Here is a 20,113-nt window from a genome sequence, read left to right as displayed (position 1 = left end):
CAATTAGGTACTCTATAGGCTCTTCTATAAATCACCTAAATGCCGTCTCGCTACCTCAACCCGAGAACAAACTTTTGGTTAGATGTACACAACAGCCAAGATAAATTACTGTCTCAACAGAACGCAAAAAAAGTCGTCAAAAAATACTTTTTTGCCGGCACCTTGAGGGTCTGGGAAGCTTTCCCATCAAACGGCCTCATTCCGCCGCAACAGTTATAATCTTTATGAGGCGAAGCTCAACGCCAGACATAACAAGCGATTCTAGGTGAACCCGGTGTATATCTTCTTAATAATAGAACCATTTTATTATTCCGTTTTGAATGAATTGATGAGAGTAAATAATTTAGTCACAATTACATATACTAAATTTTAGCGCAAACTGAAGATCATTTGAAATTTAAAAAGAGAAAAACACTCACCTAATGCAAGTCCAGCGATCTTTCAAGTCCATGAAGTGGCAAAATATTTTTCACAGCTAATCAAATCATTATAAACACGTCCATTTTTTAATCTAACATTTAATAGAGAACTGTGCGATTCTCAATAGAGACTTTTGTAACTTACGGCCTAATGAAAGTAGGGAAATTCAGAAAGCTCAAATCAAATAACATTTAAAAAAACTCGTTTAAACGCGATGACGTCCAACCAACGAGCTAGAGGCATCATTAGAAATAATGAAGTACAGACCGTTAGCGACTTTAAACTCGCACCATACACCGGTATGTGGCTTTACAATTAGTCGAGTCATACGACAACCACAGTAAATGGTTTTACAGGACGTCTTGCTATGCTAAATCCACAGTAAATGTTTTTACAGGGAGTCATGCTATGCTAAATCCACAGTAAATGTCTTTTCAAAGAGTCTTGTCATACGACATCTACAGAAAATGGCCTAAAACGTCTTATCAGACAACACTAAAAAGCCTTAGAAATGCGTTGTCATACGACATTCATAGTGAATGGCATAACGAAAGCGTTGTCATACGACATCCACAGTAAAAGGCGTTGTCGGAGTCCAAATAAAATGACATACGTAACTTGTTAGGTCATAAGGTAGAAAATGTTTAAATCATTTTAAAAATATTTTAAAAACGTGTAAGTAGAAGTTAGCACGAGTTACTTCGTAGCAATGTTGCATGTTATGATTATTATGCAAGCGCCACTAAATACGCTAATCATAACACAGTCTTCTAATTATCGTTTAGCAAACGTAAACCCGATGAAGGTATCACTTGTGTGCACTGAAAATCTTACTGAATAATCTTCTAAAGAAGTTATCAGTATTCGTCCCGCAAGTGCACTAGTGTAACCGTCGCATCTTCAGCAAAAAGGCAAGAACCTTACTCTTCAGTCAATGTGAGGCAAGGGGAGCGCAAACTGGGTAGTAAAAGCGAGGCAGGAGGAGCGCAAACTGGGTAGTAAATGCGAGGCAGGGGGAGCGCAACTGAGTAGTAAATGCGAGGCGGGGAGAGCGAACTGGGTAGTAAATGCGAGACAAGGGGAGAGCAAACTGGGTAGTAAATGCGAGGCAGGGGGAGCGCAAACTGGGTAGTAAATGCGAGGCAGGGGGAGCGCAAACTGGGTAGTAAATGCGAGGCGGGGGGAGCGCAAACTGGGTAGTAAATGCAAGGCAGGGGGAGCGCAAACTGGTAGTAAATACGAGGCAGGGGGAGCGCAAACTGGGTAGTAAATGCGAGGCAAGGGGAGCGCAAACTGGGTAGTAAATGCGAGGCAGGGGGAGCGCAAACTGGGTAGTAAATACGAGGCAGGGGGAGCGCAAACTTGGTAGTAAATACGAGGCAGGGGGAGCGCAAACTGGGTAGTAAATGCGAGGCAGGGGGAGCGCAAACTGGTAGTAAATACGAGGCAGGGGGAGCGCAAACTGGGGAGTAAATGCGAGGCAGGGGAAGCGCAAACTGGGTAGTAAATATGAGGCAGGGGGAGCGCAAACTCGATGGTAAAAACGGCGACAAATTGGCTGGTTGGTGACAGCGTAGCAAACACAGCATAAGCAGTAGCGTCAAGCGAGCTCTGACTGATGATTCAAAACTCCGTGGCATTTCGCATGCCAGACCAACCAAACATTCAACACTAATGCTGCGCACGCACAACTTCAGGCCTAGCCAGAGCTATTGCAATCAACTATTGATCCTGAAGTTTTTCAATTACAATCTTACTACATCATTATGAACATTTGTGAAAAGAAACTATCGGTGACGTTATCATAGAGGCTAGAGCTCAGGGTAAGACATAACTAAGAGGAGTTAAAACCGGCATTGGCAGCAATGAATGGGACCATAACGTGTATAATATATTTAGTAACACGTACATACATATAAGTATGCAAGTAATGTAATCAATAATCATGCACTCACTTGAGAGTAGAGTGCATCTTGATGGTTCTGCTCAGAAAATCTTCCCACAGAGGACTGCAGTTCTGTAACAAATTAAATTCAGCATTAACAACGGGTAAGCCAAGCAGCCGCATCGTTTGACAAATTCAAATAACCATTATAACTGTAATTATTAAAGTTATCAATCGTCAGTATATTGTAGTAGGTACTTAGAATTGTGCGTAGACTTCACAAGTAGATTGAAGCAATAGATATTCAGTATAGGTAAACTTAATCAATTAACGTCTGCGGTCTGCCGACTGTGTCTACGAGACTACGAGAATAAAAAGTTTATGAAAACGTAACATTGTTCAACTTGAATTAGGGGTTAGGGACTTGAGTATAAATGTATATACATGATCTCAATGGGATTCTTCACCGTAAGCAATTCCACGCAAGATTAAAATTAACGTGAGAAATTATAGTCTTGTCTGACGTGACTGCCCGGCACTACGGTACTTTTTTTACTTCCGGTTTTGTCTTTAACCTAAATAACCCTGGACGTATCAACATACAATTCAAGTAAAAATGCATAACCTGTTAATAACTTACTTTCATGTCCCTGATAGTTAGCTGGAAGTGACCAGCTAGTGTCGAACACTCTTCATCCAGGATAGAGAAGCTCTCCATGTTGACAGAAACGCCAGCACCGTTACCAATGTCAAATCTTCAGTGAAGTTCAACTTGGTTTATCGGTGAACTCAAACACAATTAAGACATTTTATCACAAAAAACACTGACCATCACTACCAAAAAACACAAATTTATCACACAATTACACTTGGTGGCTTAGAAGATTAGCATATCGATTTCAGGAACCATCAGTCGGAGGGATAAGTCTCGCACCTAACTTGCACAGAGCCAACTGAACACTGAGGAGACTGGAGAGCGTCAGTAACTGACTCTTCGTACGGTCCTCCATCAGGCAAATCCATATAGCTTCGGAGTAGAAGCCCAAAAAATACGTCTAAAATGTGTAGAACTTATTTGTTGTTAATTCTTCTCTATCAATTAGCTTAGGCACATTGACATCAATAGTGAAATATGGCTCATACAAGTTTTCAGTTATCGTATCTAGATTGAGATTTCGAATTCTGACCGATTCGACACTTCAGCGAACTCGAATTCTGAAATATTTTTTGTTCGAATGCCAATAATCGGATGTTAAAATAAGCCAAATTATTCGCTAAAGAACAAATTGAGGTCGAGTTTAAGTTAATTGAGATGGCTGTTGGTAATTACGGGAGGTTATATTAATGTCATTTATCCTGAAAATCATTCAAACCATTTCAAGCAACTTTCCAAGAAGCAATGAAGCGTTTTTAGAAGTAAGATGTCGAAGAAATTTTGTTACAAGCGTGTTACCTAAGTCACACACAATTCATCAGTCGGACAAAATCCATGAATTCTGCATCTGTAACTTGGATAATTTCGACTTAGTTAAGAAATTTCTCCACATCGTTTCGCAGGCGGGTCTGCATAAGTGTCGATTCAGTCAGTTAATCATACGAAGATTTTTACAGAAATTTTGAATGATTGCACCCAATACTAGATAATGGAAAAGTATTAGTCTAATAATTTATTTCCTGATTTTATAGCATTGCTCAACTGGTTTTAAATAAACTTGAAGCTATTTATACGTCAACGTCAGGTATTGTCACACGCTTCACTGCCGGTTCTGTTTAGGATCGTAATGTGGCAACATCTGAGGTTTGTCAGTGTGTATTATTTTTGCACGAAGAGTGGATGGAGTGTGTGATCGATTATAAATCTTACAAATTTTCTAATTTACTGTTGTTAATGTATTTAAATACAGCAAGATTCTGAAAATGTCGCGTGCTTACCGTCCTGAAAATGCCGAAAAACGTGCTAAAGGTGAGAATAACTGGAATTCATCGCCATTTTGGAACAGTGGGTACCGCCTCGAATTACTATAATATGCCATCAAGAATTTCAAGCTTTGTAGTGTCAGCAGACCAAATGAACCCATCTTACGTCAAACAATGAAATCAGATATTGGTTTTACTTTAAAGCCTTATATGAATTTTTACAATCTTAAGTCTAAACTCTAAACTACCTAGATTGAAAAGTGAACCAAGATGTTGCCATTCCACTTGCTCTTTGAAGGCTTTGCTATCTCAAGTCTTAATATTACCATTTGGGAAAAAATTTATAGGTACACGTTTGAAAACAATCTACTGCACAGGTTATAGTAGGCTAATTTGGCAAACAAATGGAAAATGAAATAGCAATTTTGTTTCATTTTTAAATAATTTTGCTCATAAGATTTAAGGTAGGGTAAACGCGGTATATTCCGTCATCGTGGGTAATTCCGTCACCTCTCTAGTTTTTCCTTTATAGCCTATTAAGCTTTGTTTTAGTTCCATGCTTTCGTTGATGGTTGAAATGGTGACGTCATACATTTGCGCATCGAACTAATGCCAAACACTAGGTCTTGGCCATCTAGCGGAAAAATATTGAGATCCAAAGAGAGACAATGCACGCTACCGGGGGTATGCGACTATGCGCTACCCAGTGAGATCATCGAAAAGTGTGTAAAATTTGACAGTTGACCTTGCTCTACCAAATAGTGAATAACTGTTTGTACCTATAGGAAGAATATTATGGTTTGAGACTTTTAAATATGTCTGTGAATATATTAGGAATCCTTTAAGTATACTTGTATTTGCTGATTTCAAGTGGTAAATAAATTAATAGATGATTAAGTTGAGAAATGGATTTAGACACATGAAAACTAATTCCGTCACAACTTGAATTGGACACACACAGATCGTTCCAAGCTATGTACAAAAATTAAAATTTGCTTAATTAAAAGCTTAATAGTTGTTAATTAAAAGCGTAATTAAGTAGTGTTCAATATTCATTAGTGTTCTAATTCAAAGCCGTGTTGTATTCCAATACAGCTCACAGTCTTACACAGCGAACGGAATTCGAACACGTGGATGACGGCATTACGTATCAGTAGAATTTGAAGCGCGGACGGAATGCGCCTCACCACGTGCCGAATATTGCCACACACAGTGACGGAATATAGGGATTTGGTAGGTTTGCATTCTAAAGGCTTTTACATAAATATGGCAACATTTTGTGATGTTTCATCATTGCCAACGCGTACTACGGTGTTTTGAGAGTCACCTAAAGCAAACAGAACTTGAGTAACGCATACGGTTATTTTTTTTATAGTTTTTCATTTCTCGATGCGTCCTTAATGTGACGGAATATACCGCGTTTACCCTAGGCCTACTTATAAAGATAGAGGTAGACGAATTCGTAGGTACAACTCTTGAAGCACACATTTCTTCCTATGATTGCCCAACCTTCTGAAGTGAATAGCTAGGTATTTTGAGTCCAGAGTCCTCATATTTATAGCATTAAAGATATGCCAAATGACAATTATTTACATGTTATTTTACAAATAGGATTTGATTTGGAGTAGCAGTGCACTCCTAATTGGAAAAATTTTCTACACACTTCATTGAAAAATACCATGATTGACAACTTAATTTGCTCCTTACTCATCAATGATGAGTTGACAACTTAATTTGCTCCTTACTCATCAATGATGAGTAAGGAGCAAATTAAGTTGTCAATCATGGTATTTTTCAATGAAGTGTGTAGAAAACCACTGTGCAGAGAGTGGATGAATATTGCAAGATCTTTGGCGACGCTTCAGTAGCAAAATTTATGCCTTCAGAAGATCTTGCCCACACATTTAGATTGAAATTCTTTCATTTAATATATTTGTCACTTTGTCAGTCTTCGGCCAACTATTTTAAAAAAGTAAGGTTTCCGCCTTTCTGTATGTTGGATTGATCAGTATGCAGTGAACTGAGTGAAGCTTGTCCGGAAATCAGTTGCGATGAGTTCCCACCAAAAAAATGTAAACATCAAGTTTACGATTATGTAGTTGCGGTCACATTAGAGTGGTCAGACTGCATTATCACATGTTCAGTTGACACTTGCTGTCATAGTGGCAAAGCAGAGAGTTTTTTAGACTCTCCCTCGAGTTCATTTTTGAGTCCTATAAGTAGACCAGTACAGTATCATGGATACCAGCATTATCTTACATAAGAAATTGGTTAAAGGGGACCGGCTACCCTCCGGAAAAATTTCTACAGTTATTATCCGATCATCATGAAACTTCACATACATACATATGAATTTTTCGCAAAAAATTGATAGAAAATGTGAAATTCATAGAAAACGGCTAAAAAGGGGTACCTTAGAAAATCTATCTCCTCCTACAAATATCATCCTACAACATCGAGACACGTATCATTCGGTTCGTAAGGACCATACCTGAAAATTTGATGATCACTTTTCTCATTTTCCCCTTAGTTTTTTTTATGTGTGTTTTATCCCATTTTTCTCATTTTTCCCCCCTCCCCCCCCTTCTCCCCCATATAAAAAACAAACCAGACAGAAATTCAAAAAAATTATCATCAAATTTTTAGGTAATTTCCTTACGAATCAAATGGTGTATGTCTCATTGCTGTAGCTTGAAAACTGTAGGAGGAGATAGGTTTTCTGTGACAATAAGTTGAACTTTTCAAACTTTTCAGGACGGTGCAACAAAGTCCCGTGCGCCTCGAAATAGGCACTCAATGTAGCATGGATACCAAACTACAGGCTTCTGTAGCTTAATCCACTCAAGGATGCTAGCAGCAACTTGTAGCGCACCTCTATGTACAATGTTGAGAGGGTAACTGAGCTCAGATGCCAGATACACCAAGATATGTAGTCTTGCCGCTCTAATTTTCTTAGGTCTATTTAGTGAAGGAACTCCACCCCCCGCCCCCCCATTAAAGCCCGGCCGTCTGCATCAATATTGCCGTACATGGATCACAGTAGTATCGTTGGAAAGCTCAGAATGTCAGCTTTGAGATGAGACTAAGCATGTAACTGCAGCACAACTCGAGTAGAAACTATATTCAAAGATTTCAGCAGCTAATTACTTTATATCTAATTACTTAAAGAACTCTCACCCGCTTCCCTTTAAAGACACGTCATGAACGTAAATATTGGCGTACAGCGATGGCAGTGGTACCATTGGAAAGAGCAGAATTCCAGCTTTCAGATGAGCACAAAAACCGAAAAACGCCAAAATTGAAAATTTTAGAGTAGCCGGTCCCCTTAAGTCTTGAATAAATAAGGAAATTAGAAATGAACTGATTTTAAAAAATCTGTGGTTTGTCACTATGCTTGCTGTACAATCAGACTGTTTTTAGGGTAAAATTAGTTATTTGGGGTAACACGTGCATGCAACCTTGTAAATAAGTTTGTGGCTTGTAAATAGTTTTTCACTACCGTAAAATGGGGTTACTTTGACCGGCGGGGTAACTTTGACCACTTTTCGTTTTTTTAACAAAAACCCCCCAAAACTCAAAAACGATTTGACATAGAAAAATTTTGTCAATGGCCATCAAAGGCCTAATACTGAGGCTACGTAACACAATAGAAAGATTTGAAAAGTTTGCATATCTAATAGGTTATAAATTAAAAATGTGACCCTCAAAAAAGAGCTATTATTTAAAGCCTGTCAGAGTACCCCCTTCAATTTTTTTATTTTTTTGGTAAAATAACTCAAGGTTTTGATGCATTGTAGTAGAACTCTTCTAGTTACATATGCAAAAGACAAATTTTAGGAAAGTGTCATAGTTTGCAAATGGGGGGTGCTGCCCCCCAATGGGGTAACTTTGACCACCTAATGGCAGCCGTGACGGGGTAACATTGACCGGCTTGGAAATTAAGTTAAAATTACCATAGGTACCTATATAACATATTTTATGTTTGATATACCTATTAATGTTTTTTCTTTATGTTTCAGACTCTACAGAGTCTTATATATGGTAATTTTAACTTAATTTCCAAACCGGTCTATGTTACCCCATCACGGCTGCCATTAGGTGGTCACATTTTGCCCATTTGGGGGCGGCGCCCCCCATTTGCAAACTATGACACTTTCCTAAAATCTGTCTTTTGTATATGTAACTAGAATAGTTTTACTACAATGCACCACAACCTGGAGTTATTTGGAGTTATTTTACTAAAAAATAAAATTGATTTTACCACCTGGTCAAAGAAACCCCAAGAGCTGGGGTAACAAAGACCATCACTTTTTTTTAAATTACATCAAAACTATGAGAGGCAGTAGCCAGCAATTTTTGGTGAGTAAAGCTAGAGTATAGACCTGTATTTTGCATGTTTCAATTTAAGTTTAAGTTATCTAGTAAAAAAGGCATCATTTTGAAAAAAAAGTGGTCAAAGTTACCCCATTTTACGGTACTCAGTGTAAATGGCTTTTCATTAAAAATTACCCGGCGACACTTAGGGCGTAAAAACCCATATATTGGCGACGCTGCACCCACCCTCTGCACCATGGCTTATCAGTAGTGCCAAATGCCATTATTCAATGAAACACAAAAAAGATTATAATTTATAAATTCCCTACTTGACTGAATGGCCTATGTAGGCTTACTGCCTATGCCCCTACTAGCTACTGCACTGGTGACTGGGCAAGTCAACATCTGTGGTCATTTAAACTTGCCTCACACAGTCACACTTCCAATAAATGTCCACTTTTGACCTTATGACTTTATGATGTGTTTGGGACTACCTAGTTCCTGGTCACACTGATGCGCCGCCTACATTGTCCTCCGTCTCTGAGTTGTTGCTAGGCAGGATTGGAATTTTCCTGCTTGTTTCTGAAATCTCGTGGCTTCAACGTGACAAATTTTTAATACATTTGGAAATTGGAATCTTGTGCCCTGATCATGCACTTTAGTTAACAATTGGATAGGAGGTAATTCATCTGGCAGAAATCTTTCGGTTCCGGAAATGGCAGGAAACCTCTAGTTGCTGGCACTAAAGTTAGATGTTTTCCATGCTTGTCGCTAGGCATGTCACCCTGCCCTTGGGTCCCCATTAGCCCATTTGTATCGTTTCATACATAACTAGAAAATTTTGCAGAAGCTACCCCTGAATTGGATAAAAAGACTGTAAATTTGGCTAATTTCACCCATTCCTATGGCATATTTCTAATTCCATTGGTATAAATAAGAAAAAAATCCTATTTTAACAAGTAAATTTTAAAAATTACCATTGAAGCAATCAATTTTATGTGCAATTTTCCAAAACTTATGCCCGATATTGCTAATTGGGCTCCACACAGGCATGGAATATGTTGTCTACCTTTTGAAGGGCAACTAGTACTTCTGCAATTTTTGGAGTGCATGATTTCTATTAGATGAATCATCTTCTATTAACAAAAGTACCGTCAACTGGGGTGACTTTGGCCATACGTACAACAGAAACAAATGGTAGCAAAAGAAAATAATAAACATTGGCCAAAGTCACCCCAGACACATTGGCCAACGTTTATTATTTTGTTTTGCTGCCATTTTTTTCTGTCATAGGTGTTGCTGAAGTCACCTCAGTTGACGGTACATCATTGTGCTGTCAGTTTTCGAATGTATTTAAGGTTTGTCATTTGTAGTCATAAGATTTTGGTAATAACAGGAAAATTCTAATCCTGTATACATATATATATATTTTCTCTGTATATCCATCCTATCATGCAGAGTAGCCTCACCGCATCTGAGTCATCACTCACCTCAGATTCCCTTCCCTCATTTCAATAATGATCCAGCATATTTATAAACCATATTGCAAATTGCAAAAAGACTTGATGCAGATTACAGACTTACAGGCACTAGTATAAATTACCTCTAGACAACACTCATATCCTAGCCACCACATTAAATACTGCACACATAATAAAAGAGCTCAAACCTCTTTTGGGTTGTGATAGCAGTTCAAAATTCAAATCAAACACTTTGGTCCACATGGCATAACAACAGTTTCAATCAGTCAAAATTATTACTTTTAAACTAACCATCCACTGAAGCAACTTTATTTCCACATATGACAGTCATTCCAATCCTTGGCATGCCATCATAATTATGGAAGCCTCTTACTCTCCAAAAATACACCGCAAATACACTACATCTCTTTTTCCACACAGTGCTTGCTACAATGCCCATCATAGTGTGTCATATCAGAACTCAGGATATTGTTGTATATACAGCAATCCCTTGATTAACGCGGTTAATAAATCCCCGAGTTTTACCGTGTTAAGCAAAACCGTGCTAATCAAACTTAAGAATATATGGGAATAATTATAATGAATCCTCAAAAATAGCAAAGTTACATAATAATTTTGTTTTCCACTAAAATTCACCATATTTTTTTTCTGAATAATAGGAGAAATAAATAAAAAAAATGTGAATGAATTAACGTATTGTTTCCCGTGCGTATTGTTGACTCGGGGAAACCCTAGGTCTTCACCAATCTTTGTTTTTGTTTCACCATTATCAAAATGCTTAATTATTTCAAGCTTAGTCTCCAAAGTGATATTTTTACATTTAAGCGTTCCCTTTTTGTCCATAATTATGACGGTAATTTATCAAGGAAAATTATATAGTTTGATTAAAATGAGCAGTAGATATGGCAGCGATCTTGACCAGTTGAAGGCTAACGAGTAACTAGAGTACCGGCATGGCGCACTTACCGGCAAACGTTGCCGAACTCGACCATTCGAGTTATGAACGAGAATGAACGAGACAAAGCGCGGTTAAACCGACTCTGTAGTCAGCACAAGTGCCTACGGAACGGGACCTTATTTAAAGAATTATTGGCTAAAATTCATAAAGTAACAACATTCGGCGAATTTTTCCAAAAGTCGTAACAAAAGTAACAACATAAGATCTAATAAGCAAAAAGTAACACTTTTGTTACGAACGTAACACCTCTGGCTAGAGGCGGGAAAATGATGCGTTGTGAAAAAAAGTCGCGCTAATCAAAACTGGCATCGCGTAGATTAAGGGTAGGTCGCAAATTTTTTTTCTGCGGTATTCAAAACCGTGCTAATCAAGGGATTGCTGTATGTATTCATTTTATGTGATATCATCTTGTGCAGTTATATCACATGAGCTCACATATAAAAAATTCACCTGTGTTTAGAATATACCCATATTAAATGGCAGTGGGTAACACTTGAGATGAGCATGTATGTATATTCAATTCAGATTTATTACCCAATTCTGACCATAAGTATACTCATAATATTAATTATTATCTTTCCCATTTCAGAATTCCTTGATGTGGGGAAGCCTAGCCGTGCGCTTGATGTCCTCTATGAGGTCATCAGGCGTGGCAAGATGCGCAACAACCCTTGTGAAGTGCTGCAGCCCATCATGTTCATGTACCTGAGGCTCTGTGTTGAGCTCAAGAAGAGCCATCTTGCCAAGGAAGGCTTGTATCAGTACAGAAACATCTTCCAAAGTGTGAGTTTTGTTAGCCTTGTTTAAATCTGAATTTTGTATTTATTTGTGTTGGCCTTTACTTTTCTGGGGATGCAGTTGAATCTTTATTACTGGTAAAAGCCCATATTTTATGTTTGTTAATGTGACAAATTTTTATCAGTTATTGCATAATAGGGGTTTTGTTTATCTTCAAGAGCATTCAATATTGCTGTCAAATTTGGCATGTATTTTACCTCTGACGCTTTTGCAAGGAATCAAGTGCTTTTTAAGTGTGTGAACTCAGATGGAAGTAGATGGTGGTCTTCCAACTTTGAAATTAGATTACTTTCTTGTAGATTGATGTGAATACCTTGGAGACTGTGGTGCGGTTTTACCTGACACTTGCGGAAGAACGTACTGAGGCAGCACGCAAGGAGAGCCACGAGGCTGTGTCAGCTGTTGATGACCTGGACAACCTGGCTTCTCCTGAAGAGATGCTCCTCAGTGCAGTCTCTGGTGAAGATGCTCAAGATAGAAGTGACAGGTGAGTGATCTCCTTGTGTTAGTTGATATGTAAAACTGCTCAATATTCTAGGTATATCTAAGTGATAGCTAAATATGGTCTTGGCAGATTTCAATATCAATAGATAAATGAAAATCCCCCCTTTTCTTTGAAAGAAATTGTGGTAGCAGTTAGAGATCATAATTTTCAAGAAGTATTTTTTTAAGTGCATGTTAATTTCTCTGTAAGAATGACTACTGGAACTACTGAGACTCACTGAAACTCAACTCACTACTGAAAATTATCTCAATAGCCAAGCACTACCTCATACAAAAACACTTCACCTTTTATAAATCTTTCTTGTTGTGATTTAAAATAAAATCACAAGTTTCAGAGAAATAATTGTTAGAAATTAATTGATCGAGTCTTCATTTCTATGTTCAGAACTTCAGGTCTGAATAATTCTGAAACTAAGCTTCTAGAATTGAAAAGAAAAAGTTGAATTGGTGCACTTGTATTATTTTTTAGAACTGATGCATATGTGTTATTTTTGAGTTTGTCACTCAGGTGTTTGGCTGCTCTTGTATCTTGCATAATTTCACTCTAAATATAGAGGATAGGTAGTAGCCAATAATTTGTTGCCCCTGTTAGCCGCCTTGGTGCAAAATATCTTGAAAATTACACGTTGTTGACAGTAGGGGGTGATTTACTCAAGTGGAAAAATTGGAATGAATAATAATTTTTCTTGTATATGCTAATTAAAGAAAGATTGCAATCTTTTTGGTTAAATTCAGAATCTTATTCTTATGTAGTAATATTGGTCCATCAGATATTTGATGCTCTGTCAATGTACCATTTAGGTATAAGAAAAATAGTGAATTGGAAAACTTCAAGGGGGTAATGTATTATCTTCCAGATATATTAATACAAATAGATACAAGATATAAAATATTATTAATATAAGCCTTCACTTAGAGGCTTTCTTATGGGAAAACTATTGATATCTTTTATTAAACTTTTTTATGGACTTCTGTGCTATGTTCTGAGAGAAATTTTAATTGCATGCCTAAACTGAAAATGTTATAGTATGATTACAATATTCATTGATTAACCAGGACCATCCTGACTCCTTGGGTGAAGTTTCTGTGGGAAAGTTACCGCCAATGTCTGGAGCTGCTCCGCAATAACTCTCGCGTTGAGAAGCTCTACCATGACATCACCAAGAAAGTAAGTTTCCTGCCTCACACCACATGATTCCTCTGCTGAGACATCAGCATCTAATATCGTTTGCATTTTGCCTGTTTACCTATGGTGCTACTTTTTTTAGTGAAATGTCAGTCATGTGATATTCCATTGGAAAGCCAGAAACATTATTTGTTATATACTAGTTACACATTTTTGTCTTGAACTTTTTTGCTGTCTGCAAAATTCTTGCATTTCCTGTGACTTTATTCTTCCCATATTTACTTGACCATTCTAAAAGTTTATTTCAGACATCAATTTTAATTATTGTTATTCTAGTCATCACTTCAAATATTATCATTTGTCAGCGAATCGCCCAGTCGATGGGTAATATGCCTTACACAAAACAATTATTGTGAATGAAATGGTGCAAAAATTTCCTAAACGAATCTCTTCAGTAAAGAATTTATTGATAGTTTAGTTTCCGGTTGAATAAAATTGGTGTCTTGATTAAAAGAGTGCAGTAGATAGCATTCTGCAGAGAATCAATGGAGTTAAAACTCCTTTCATTAACAACTTCATTATAAAGAACAGTGTTTCGTTTTCAAGGTTTTAACTAGTTAGCTAAACCAGATACCATTAGGGCCACTAGACCACCGCAGCAAAAGTAGTTTTTCTCCATTCTCATATTCGTGTTCCGTTTCAACTGAATCTACTACAATTACTAATGGTAGCACATATATATGTTTATAAATACTCGCACTGCATGTTTAGCAGGATATTCAAATGCATTTTTATTTTTTCAGGCATTCAATTTCTGTGAGCGTTATCAGCGGAGGACGGAATTCCGCAAGCTCTGTGACTACCTCCTGAAACACCTTGAGCATCTGCAGAAGCCTCCCACCTCGGCCACGTCAGTGTCTCTCTCCAACCCTGAGACCCAACAGGTAATTAGGGTTTGACGTCTTTTTTTAGGTCACTCTGATGAATTTTAAGAATGCTTGTTAATTTTTCCAGACTTAAATGGAAGAGATTGATTAACATATAAGAAATTGATTAGCATATAACAACATAACAAATGTTCCATGAAATATAAGTTCTTTATTTACCATTGAGTAAGTAGCTAGAATTTCTCAGTTTCCATATCATATTATTTTGGTGAAACTGCTCTACGTGAAAAAATTTCTAAATTCGTTTAATCGCGTTCCATATAACTTGATATTACATGAGAAAGTGTGATGATCTTGATTTTTCTCACGAGCTCAAACTGATGATGTCTTGACAGATGAACCTGGAGACGCGTCTTGTTCAGTTGGACCATGCGATTCGAATGGAATTATGGCAGGAGGCTTATCGCGCTATTGAGTATGTGTCAGACCTCATGGGCAAGAGCAAGAAAAGTCCAAAACCTCAGATCATGGCCACATATTATCAGAAGCTGGCTCTTGTTTTCTGGAAGGCTGGAAACCAACTGTTCCACGCCGCAGCTTTGCTCAAGCTTTTTCAACTGAATAGAGAGCAGAAGAAGAACATTACAGCTGAGGAAGTTACCAAGAAGGCGTCTGTTGTGCTGGTTGCCACCATGGCCATCCCTTTGCCCTCTGCTCATCCTGAGTTTGATCGGTTCATTGAAACCGAAAAAAGTGCTATGGAAAAAGTAGCCAAGCTTGCAGCCCTTCTCAACATGCCCAAGCCTCCAACCAGGATTTCGCTATTCCGGGAGCTTGTAAGGTGCGGAGTAATAGCTGCTGTGCCTGTGGAGTTACAGAATTTGTACCGTCTGCTGGAGGTGTCTTTTGACCCCCTAAACTTGTGCTCCTCTATGAAGCAGCAGCTAGTGTGGGTGTCGCAGCAGCCTGACCTCGAACAATATTGCACGGCTATCCAAGAAATGACAGTTACACGACTCATCAAGCAGCTATCACAAGTCTACAGCACTGTCACCTTCAAGTGGCTTGTTGAAGTGTCGGTTTTCATGGCACCTTTTGAACTGGAAAGGATTCTGGTGGACTTGGTACGGCACAACGACCTGCAGATCCGTATTGATCATCGTAATAGTTGCGTCCACTTTGGGTCTGCACTGAGCGAATGTCAGAGAGAAGACTTGCCTGAAGGTCCCACTCTACAACCCATGCCGTCTGAAAGCATTCGCTGTCAACTCGTGCACATGAATAACGTACTCAATAACTGCCTTTCGCTTATAGTTCCCAATGCGCGTTCAGAAGAAATGCAAAGCGTTCGGGCGGCATGCATTCAACTCTATAAAGAGACAAGGAAACGTGACCACGATAAGATTCTTGCTCGTCAGAACACAATTGAGATAAGGAAAGAACGCCTTGAAAACCAGACTCTGGAGCGAGAGGAAAGTATAAGGAAAGCTCAGGAACTGCAACAGCAAAAGCAGAAGATTGAAGAGCAAGACAGGCTGAAACGAGAAGCCACTGAGCGCGAAAAGTTGCGACAAGAAGAGCAGCTTAAGCAGATCCATACAAAGCAAATCAAGGACAAGCTAATGCAGATCAGTCAAACTTCTTATGGACAGAAAATGATTGAAAAGTTCAATGAAGAAGAGCTGCTCAGCTTGGATGCTGATGAAATATTGCAAAGACAGGTTGAGGAGCTCGAGAAAGAGAGGAAAGAGTTGCAACAGAGGCTCAAGACTCAAGAGAAAAAAATTGATTATCATGAACGAGCTAAGCGTCTTGTTGAGATTCCTAAGTTCAACGAGATGTACGAAAAGCAGAAAGAGCAAGACAAAGAGTTCTGGAAGGTGGAAGAAGAGAAGCGTGTGGCGAAGCTTATAGAAGAGCATCGCCAGGCCTTGGAGATGTGCAAGCGCTTTAACCACATGAAGTCCGACCTCAACCAGTTCCTTGACGGCATAAAGTCGGCACGTCGGTCTGAAATGGAAAAGAAATTGAACGATTTTAATGCACGGCTTGACGTGGAGCGCAAAAAGCGACTGCTTGAGAGGAAGGAGCAGCGACGAAGAGAACGTGAAGAAACTCACTTGCGTCGTGAACGTGAGGAGCAGCAGAGACGACATGACGAGGAAATGAAAAAGATGAAGGAAATGAAGGAGAAGGAAGAAATGGAGCGACAGAGGCAAGAAGAGGAAGAATATCAAAGAAAGAGACAAGAACTGGATAGACAAGAAAAAATGCGCAGGGAGAAGGAAATGGAAGTGGAGCGTCAGTTGCGGGAAAAAGAGGCCAAGCAACAGCAAGCTTGGCGAGCAAGTAGAGACGAAAGAAATGATGGACCTCGTCGCGGAGATGATGATGGTAAATCTGGTATATATCGACCTGCGGCGGGAACTTGGAACGATAGGCATGAGGAAAATTTGAATGTGTGGCGCAAGAAAGAAAATATGGAGCCGCCTCCTGAGCCATCACGCAGGGAACCGCCGCGGGATATTAGACTCGACGAAGGCTTCAAAGAAGAACAGCGTCGTCGGGAGGAGGAACGTGAACGCGGTCTTGCTCGAGACGATGACAGACGCCCACTTCGTCGAGATGGCGCTGCTCCACGACGTGACGATGATAAGTTTGGTAGACGTGACGGCGATAGGTTCGGTGGGAGTCGTGGCTTCGGCGACAAAGATCGTGGTCGCTGGAACGATGATGACCGACGGGGCGGTGGGTTCAGTGACAGGAGGGGAGGTGATCCTGATGACAGCCGTCGAGGAGGTGGTTACCGTCGTGGTGGTGATGGAGTCAGAAATGATTTTCACAGAGGGGAAGAACGAGGCGACTTCCGTCGCGGCGACCGAGAAAATGCCGGCGATTTCCGCCGAGGCGACCGAGAAAGCGCAGGTGATTTCCGCCGAGACCGAGATAATGCCGGCGATTTCCGTCGTGGTGACCGGGAAAATGCCGGAGAGTGGCGCAAGGATGGCGGCGGCCCTCCGCCCCGCGGTGGGGGTCGGGACATTGACCGGCGACCGCCTCCTGGAGGCCGAGGCCTGGACGACGACGAACGTAATTGGCGAAACAAACCTGCCGAGCAACGCCCCCCTCCACGGTATGACTGCTAGGGTACTCATATATTTTATTTACTCATGATAATTTGAATGCAATTAAACCATAAGGATTGGTGAGTATCGCTTATGACCGGCTACCGCACGTGTGTTTTGGTTTATATTTTGCGCTGCTGTCGTCCATAGAATAAGCTGCACATGAAGACTAAAATTTGTTTGGTCGCAAAAAATCACACATATGACATTTAAGTGCAAATAGGCAAGGACCTGAAGAGGCTCTTATTGCTCGCATTTACTTTTCCAATGTTCGCTGTTGTCGCACCCTCTATATTTAACACAACTGCGATGCAATAAATTTATTGCAAATTGGCAGTTGTTTCGTGGTAATGAAATGGTATTGTAATTGAGCAAAATATTTTCTATAACTTTTACACTGAATGGGGACTTCCAAAACATACGGGGTAAATGGCCAGCAACAAATTAGAATGATAACAATTCTTGATCAAAATCCAAAGTTTCATCCATCTTTTTTGAACTGTAAATAATTTCTATTCTCATAAATCGCCGCTAAACGAAGGAAGATCTTGCTACAATTGGAGGCATATACATGGCACATGAAGACACTAGGGAATTGAAGTAAAGTCGATGATCGAGCCTTCTGCTAGAATTTACCTTTTGCCTTCATTGCCACCATTTCTTAGTAATTTTGTCAGTTTTCGTTTGTCGGGAAATAATAGAGCCTAAGGTAAATCTTCTAAAATTTTGCAGGCGTGAAGAAGAGGAAGGGGTACGTGGTGGTGGCGGCGGCCGTGGTGGTGGTGGAAATGTGTGGCGACGCGGTGGAGGCGGCGGTGGCGGTGGTGGCGGCGGCGAAACTGGTAGTGGTGGCCGAGATGCCCATCCACCTGCGCCACGTAAGGAGAAGCAAGTACAAGAACCTGACGCTGAAGGCTGGATGAAAGTGCGCAAATAGTGACGAAAGTTGAACACAAGTTTTGCTTGCTGCTGAAGCCTTCGAAGTTCTTCTGCAGCGAGCTACCGCCTGGGATCTTTTCGCGCCCGCACACCGACGTGCGTTGCTAGATGAGATTGCTCCCAGGTTTTTCTAACGTGAATCCTGGTGTGTTAACTGCTGTTCTTCAACGACTAAGCGTTACTCCGTGCATTCTGGAACGCGAAGCGTTTGTGTTTTTGGACTTTTGCTGTGCTCTTCAAAGCAAGTCATGCATGTTACAATGAAATTGACGATTCATAGTCGAATTATATTCGTGTTTATTATCCTAGGATTTTTGTACCTCTTCAATCTTATGAACTCTTCGGTACTTGTTAAATTTTTTTTTCGAATTTTCCGTGTTCTCATGAATAATACCGTTTGTAGTGACATGGATTTAAATTCTTTCGTTCTCGAAACACTATCAATGCCATGTGAAGAGTCGTGTCTTCCACATGTACGTCGCGGAGAATTATTCGGCGTCTATTTGGTATTAAGACTTATACTTGTGAATTTCATTGTGTATTTGATGCTATTTGGAGACTTATTGTTTACTATCGTTTACTTGATGGATTATCATAAAGTATTATACTTTGTTTCGTGTTGAGGAGGGGAGAGTAGCCGAGTCGCGTAACAGCAGTATTTGGTCACAAGTTTCATATTTGCTTTCAAGTTTCATGCTTGCTCTATTTTTTTCTCGCATTATGTGATACACATCAATGAATAAGGCTTTTTTCTAATATTTTCTTTGATAATTTGATCACCCTACTGCCATGCACGATATGGAGAGAAAAGTATTAATTTATGTATGTTATCTAATAAATCACTTACACATATATCACACTTTCATTCATTTTTCTGATGCAGATGTACGTTTAAACCTTTACGAGATCTCAATTTCTGCAAGGCAGTTCTGATTTCAATACGTTTTCGCTCAGTTACTGGCTTGATTTAATTTATCATCAGTACCTACCGAGAACCAGTTGTCACTGACAAATTAAATTCAACAATTTTGAAGTTCTCTGATATCGTTCATTATCATTCGCTCAAGAAAAGGGTACCAATTGATAAACTGGCATGCGTCTCGCCTGCTCTCCCCTCCCTAACCATCGAGTTTTTCAAGGTAAAAATCCACTCTGAAGCTGATTTCAACTGATTGGTCTCTCCATAGTACTCGTGGATCTTTTTATTTGCAGTTGTTGATAATGCCAATTTGGGATATTGTGTGCTTGTATATATTTAACCGCGATTTTTCGTAGTTACAGGCTGGGGTTTTTGGTGCACGGTGGCACATTATATTCGGTGCTTCAAAGACTGGTGTATAGACGTAATAAAACAATTTCTCCCACCAATGGTGTGTAAACTATATAAGAGTGAAGCTCAACTTATGTTGGGGTTGGTGCTCATTTAATTCGCCTATCATTTTTTCTAATTATTTATGCACAAGGTGAAGATGAATAGAATGGGTAAAGGGATTTTTGTTAGACATTAAAAGCTTTGATGTTAATGCGAAATGAACGTTAATGAACGAATATTGATTACGTGCTTCATACAAGACGTAATATGCTTGACACTTACGATTACGTCATCGGCTGAAATGAATTTCTTTCTTGTAATTTGAACGAGGAATGCAGCGTGTAAGCTATCGCTATGTTGTCATTTTCCTTCATACATAGTCAAGTCTGTTACCTGTAGACGAGGACTAAACGGCAAGGTACGGATCAATTAGATTTCCTGATTTGC

At 39.5% G+C, this 20,113-nt stretch overlaps 2 protein-coding genes across 2 annotated transcripts in view; one reads left to right on the top strand and one right to left on the bottom strand.

The window, feature by feature from the left end:
* Positions 1-3,253, bottom strand: part of LOC108678333 — a 79,110-nt gene extending 75,857 nt beyond the window's left edge. The window contains exons 1-2 of the mRNA XM_018166713.2: positions 2,946-3,253; positions 2,376-2,437 (exon numbers count right to left, since the gene is read on the bottom strand). Of these exons, the coding sequence (XP_018022202.1) occupies positions 2,376-2,437; positions 2,946-3,023 (140 nt within the window). The 5' untranslated portion in view covers positions 3,024-3,253. The remainder of the gene's footprint in view (positions 1-2,375; positions 2,438-2,945) is intronic.
* Positions 3,254-4,090: 837 nt separating this feature from the next.
* LOC108678331 (eukaryotic translation initiation factor 3 subunit A) lies at positions 4,091-20,016 on the top strand. Its single transcript, XM_018166712.2, has 7 exons — positions 4,091-4,268; positions 11,565-11,758; positions 12,073-12,260; positions 13,334-13,445; positions 14,207-14,347; positions 14,686-17,423; positions 18,148-20,016. Exons 1-7 carry the CDS (start codon positions 4,223-4,225, stop codon positions 18,350-18,352), a joined length of 3,624 nt encoding a protein of 1,207 aa, XP_018022201.1. The 5' UTR covers positions 4,091-4,222; the 3' UTR covers positions 18,353-20,016.
* Positions 20,017-20,113: the final 97 nt, after the last annotated feature.

This window comes from Hyalella azteca, unplaced genomic scaffold (assembly GCF_000764305.2).
Source record: "Hyalella azteca isolate HAZT.00-mixed unplaced genomic scaffold, Hazt_2.0.2 contig12479, whole genome shotgun sequence".
NCBI classification, from domain to species: domain Eukaryota; kingdom Metazoa; phylum Arthropoda; class Malacostraca; order Amphipoda; family Hyalellidae; genus Hyalella; species Hyalella azteca.
Note: the sequence above shows the minus strand (reverse complement) of the source record. Positions and strands in the feature narration are given on the sequence as shown.

Bases quoted from the DNA above. Each gene is read 5' to 3' on its own strand.
- LOC108678331 (XM_018166712.2), top strand. From the start codon at position 4,223: ATGTCGCGTGCTTACCGTCCTGAAAATGCCGAAAAACGTGCTAAAG. The intron at 4,269-11,564 runs GTGAGAATAACT...TTCCCATTTCAG, and splicing joins TGCCGAAAAACGTGCTAAAG to AATTCCTTGATGTGGGGAAG. The intron at 14,348-14,685 runs GTAATTAGGGTT...ATGTCTTGACAG, and splicing joins CCAACCCTGAGACCCAACAG to ATGAACCTGGAGACGCGTCT.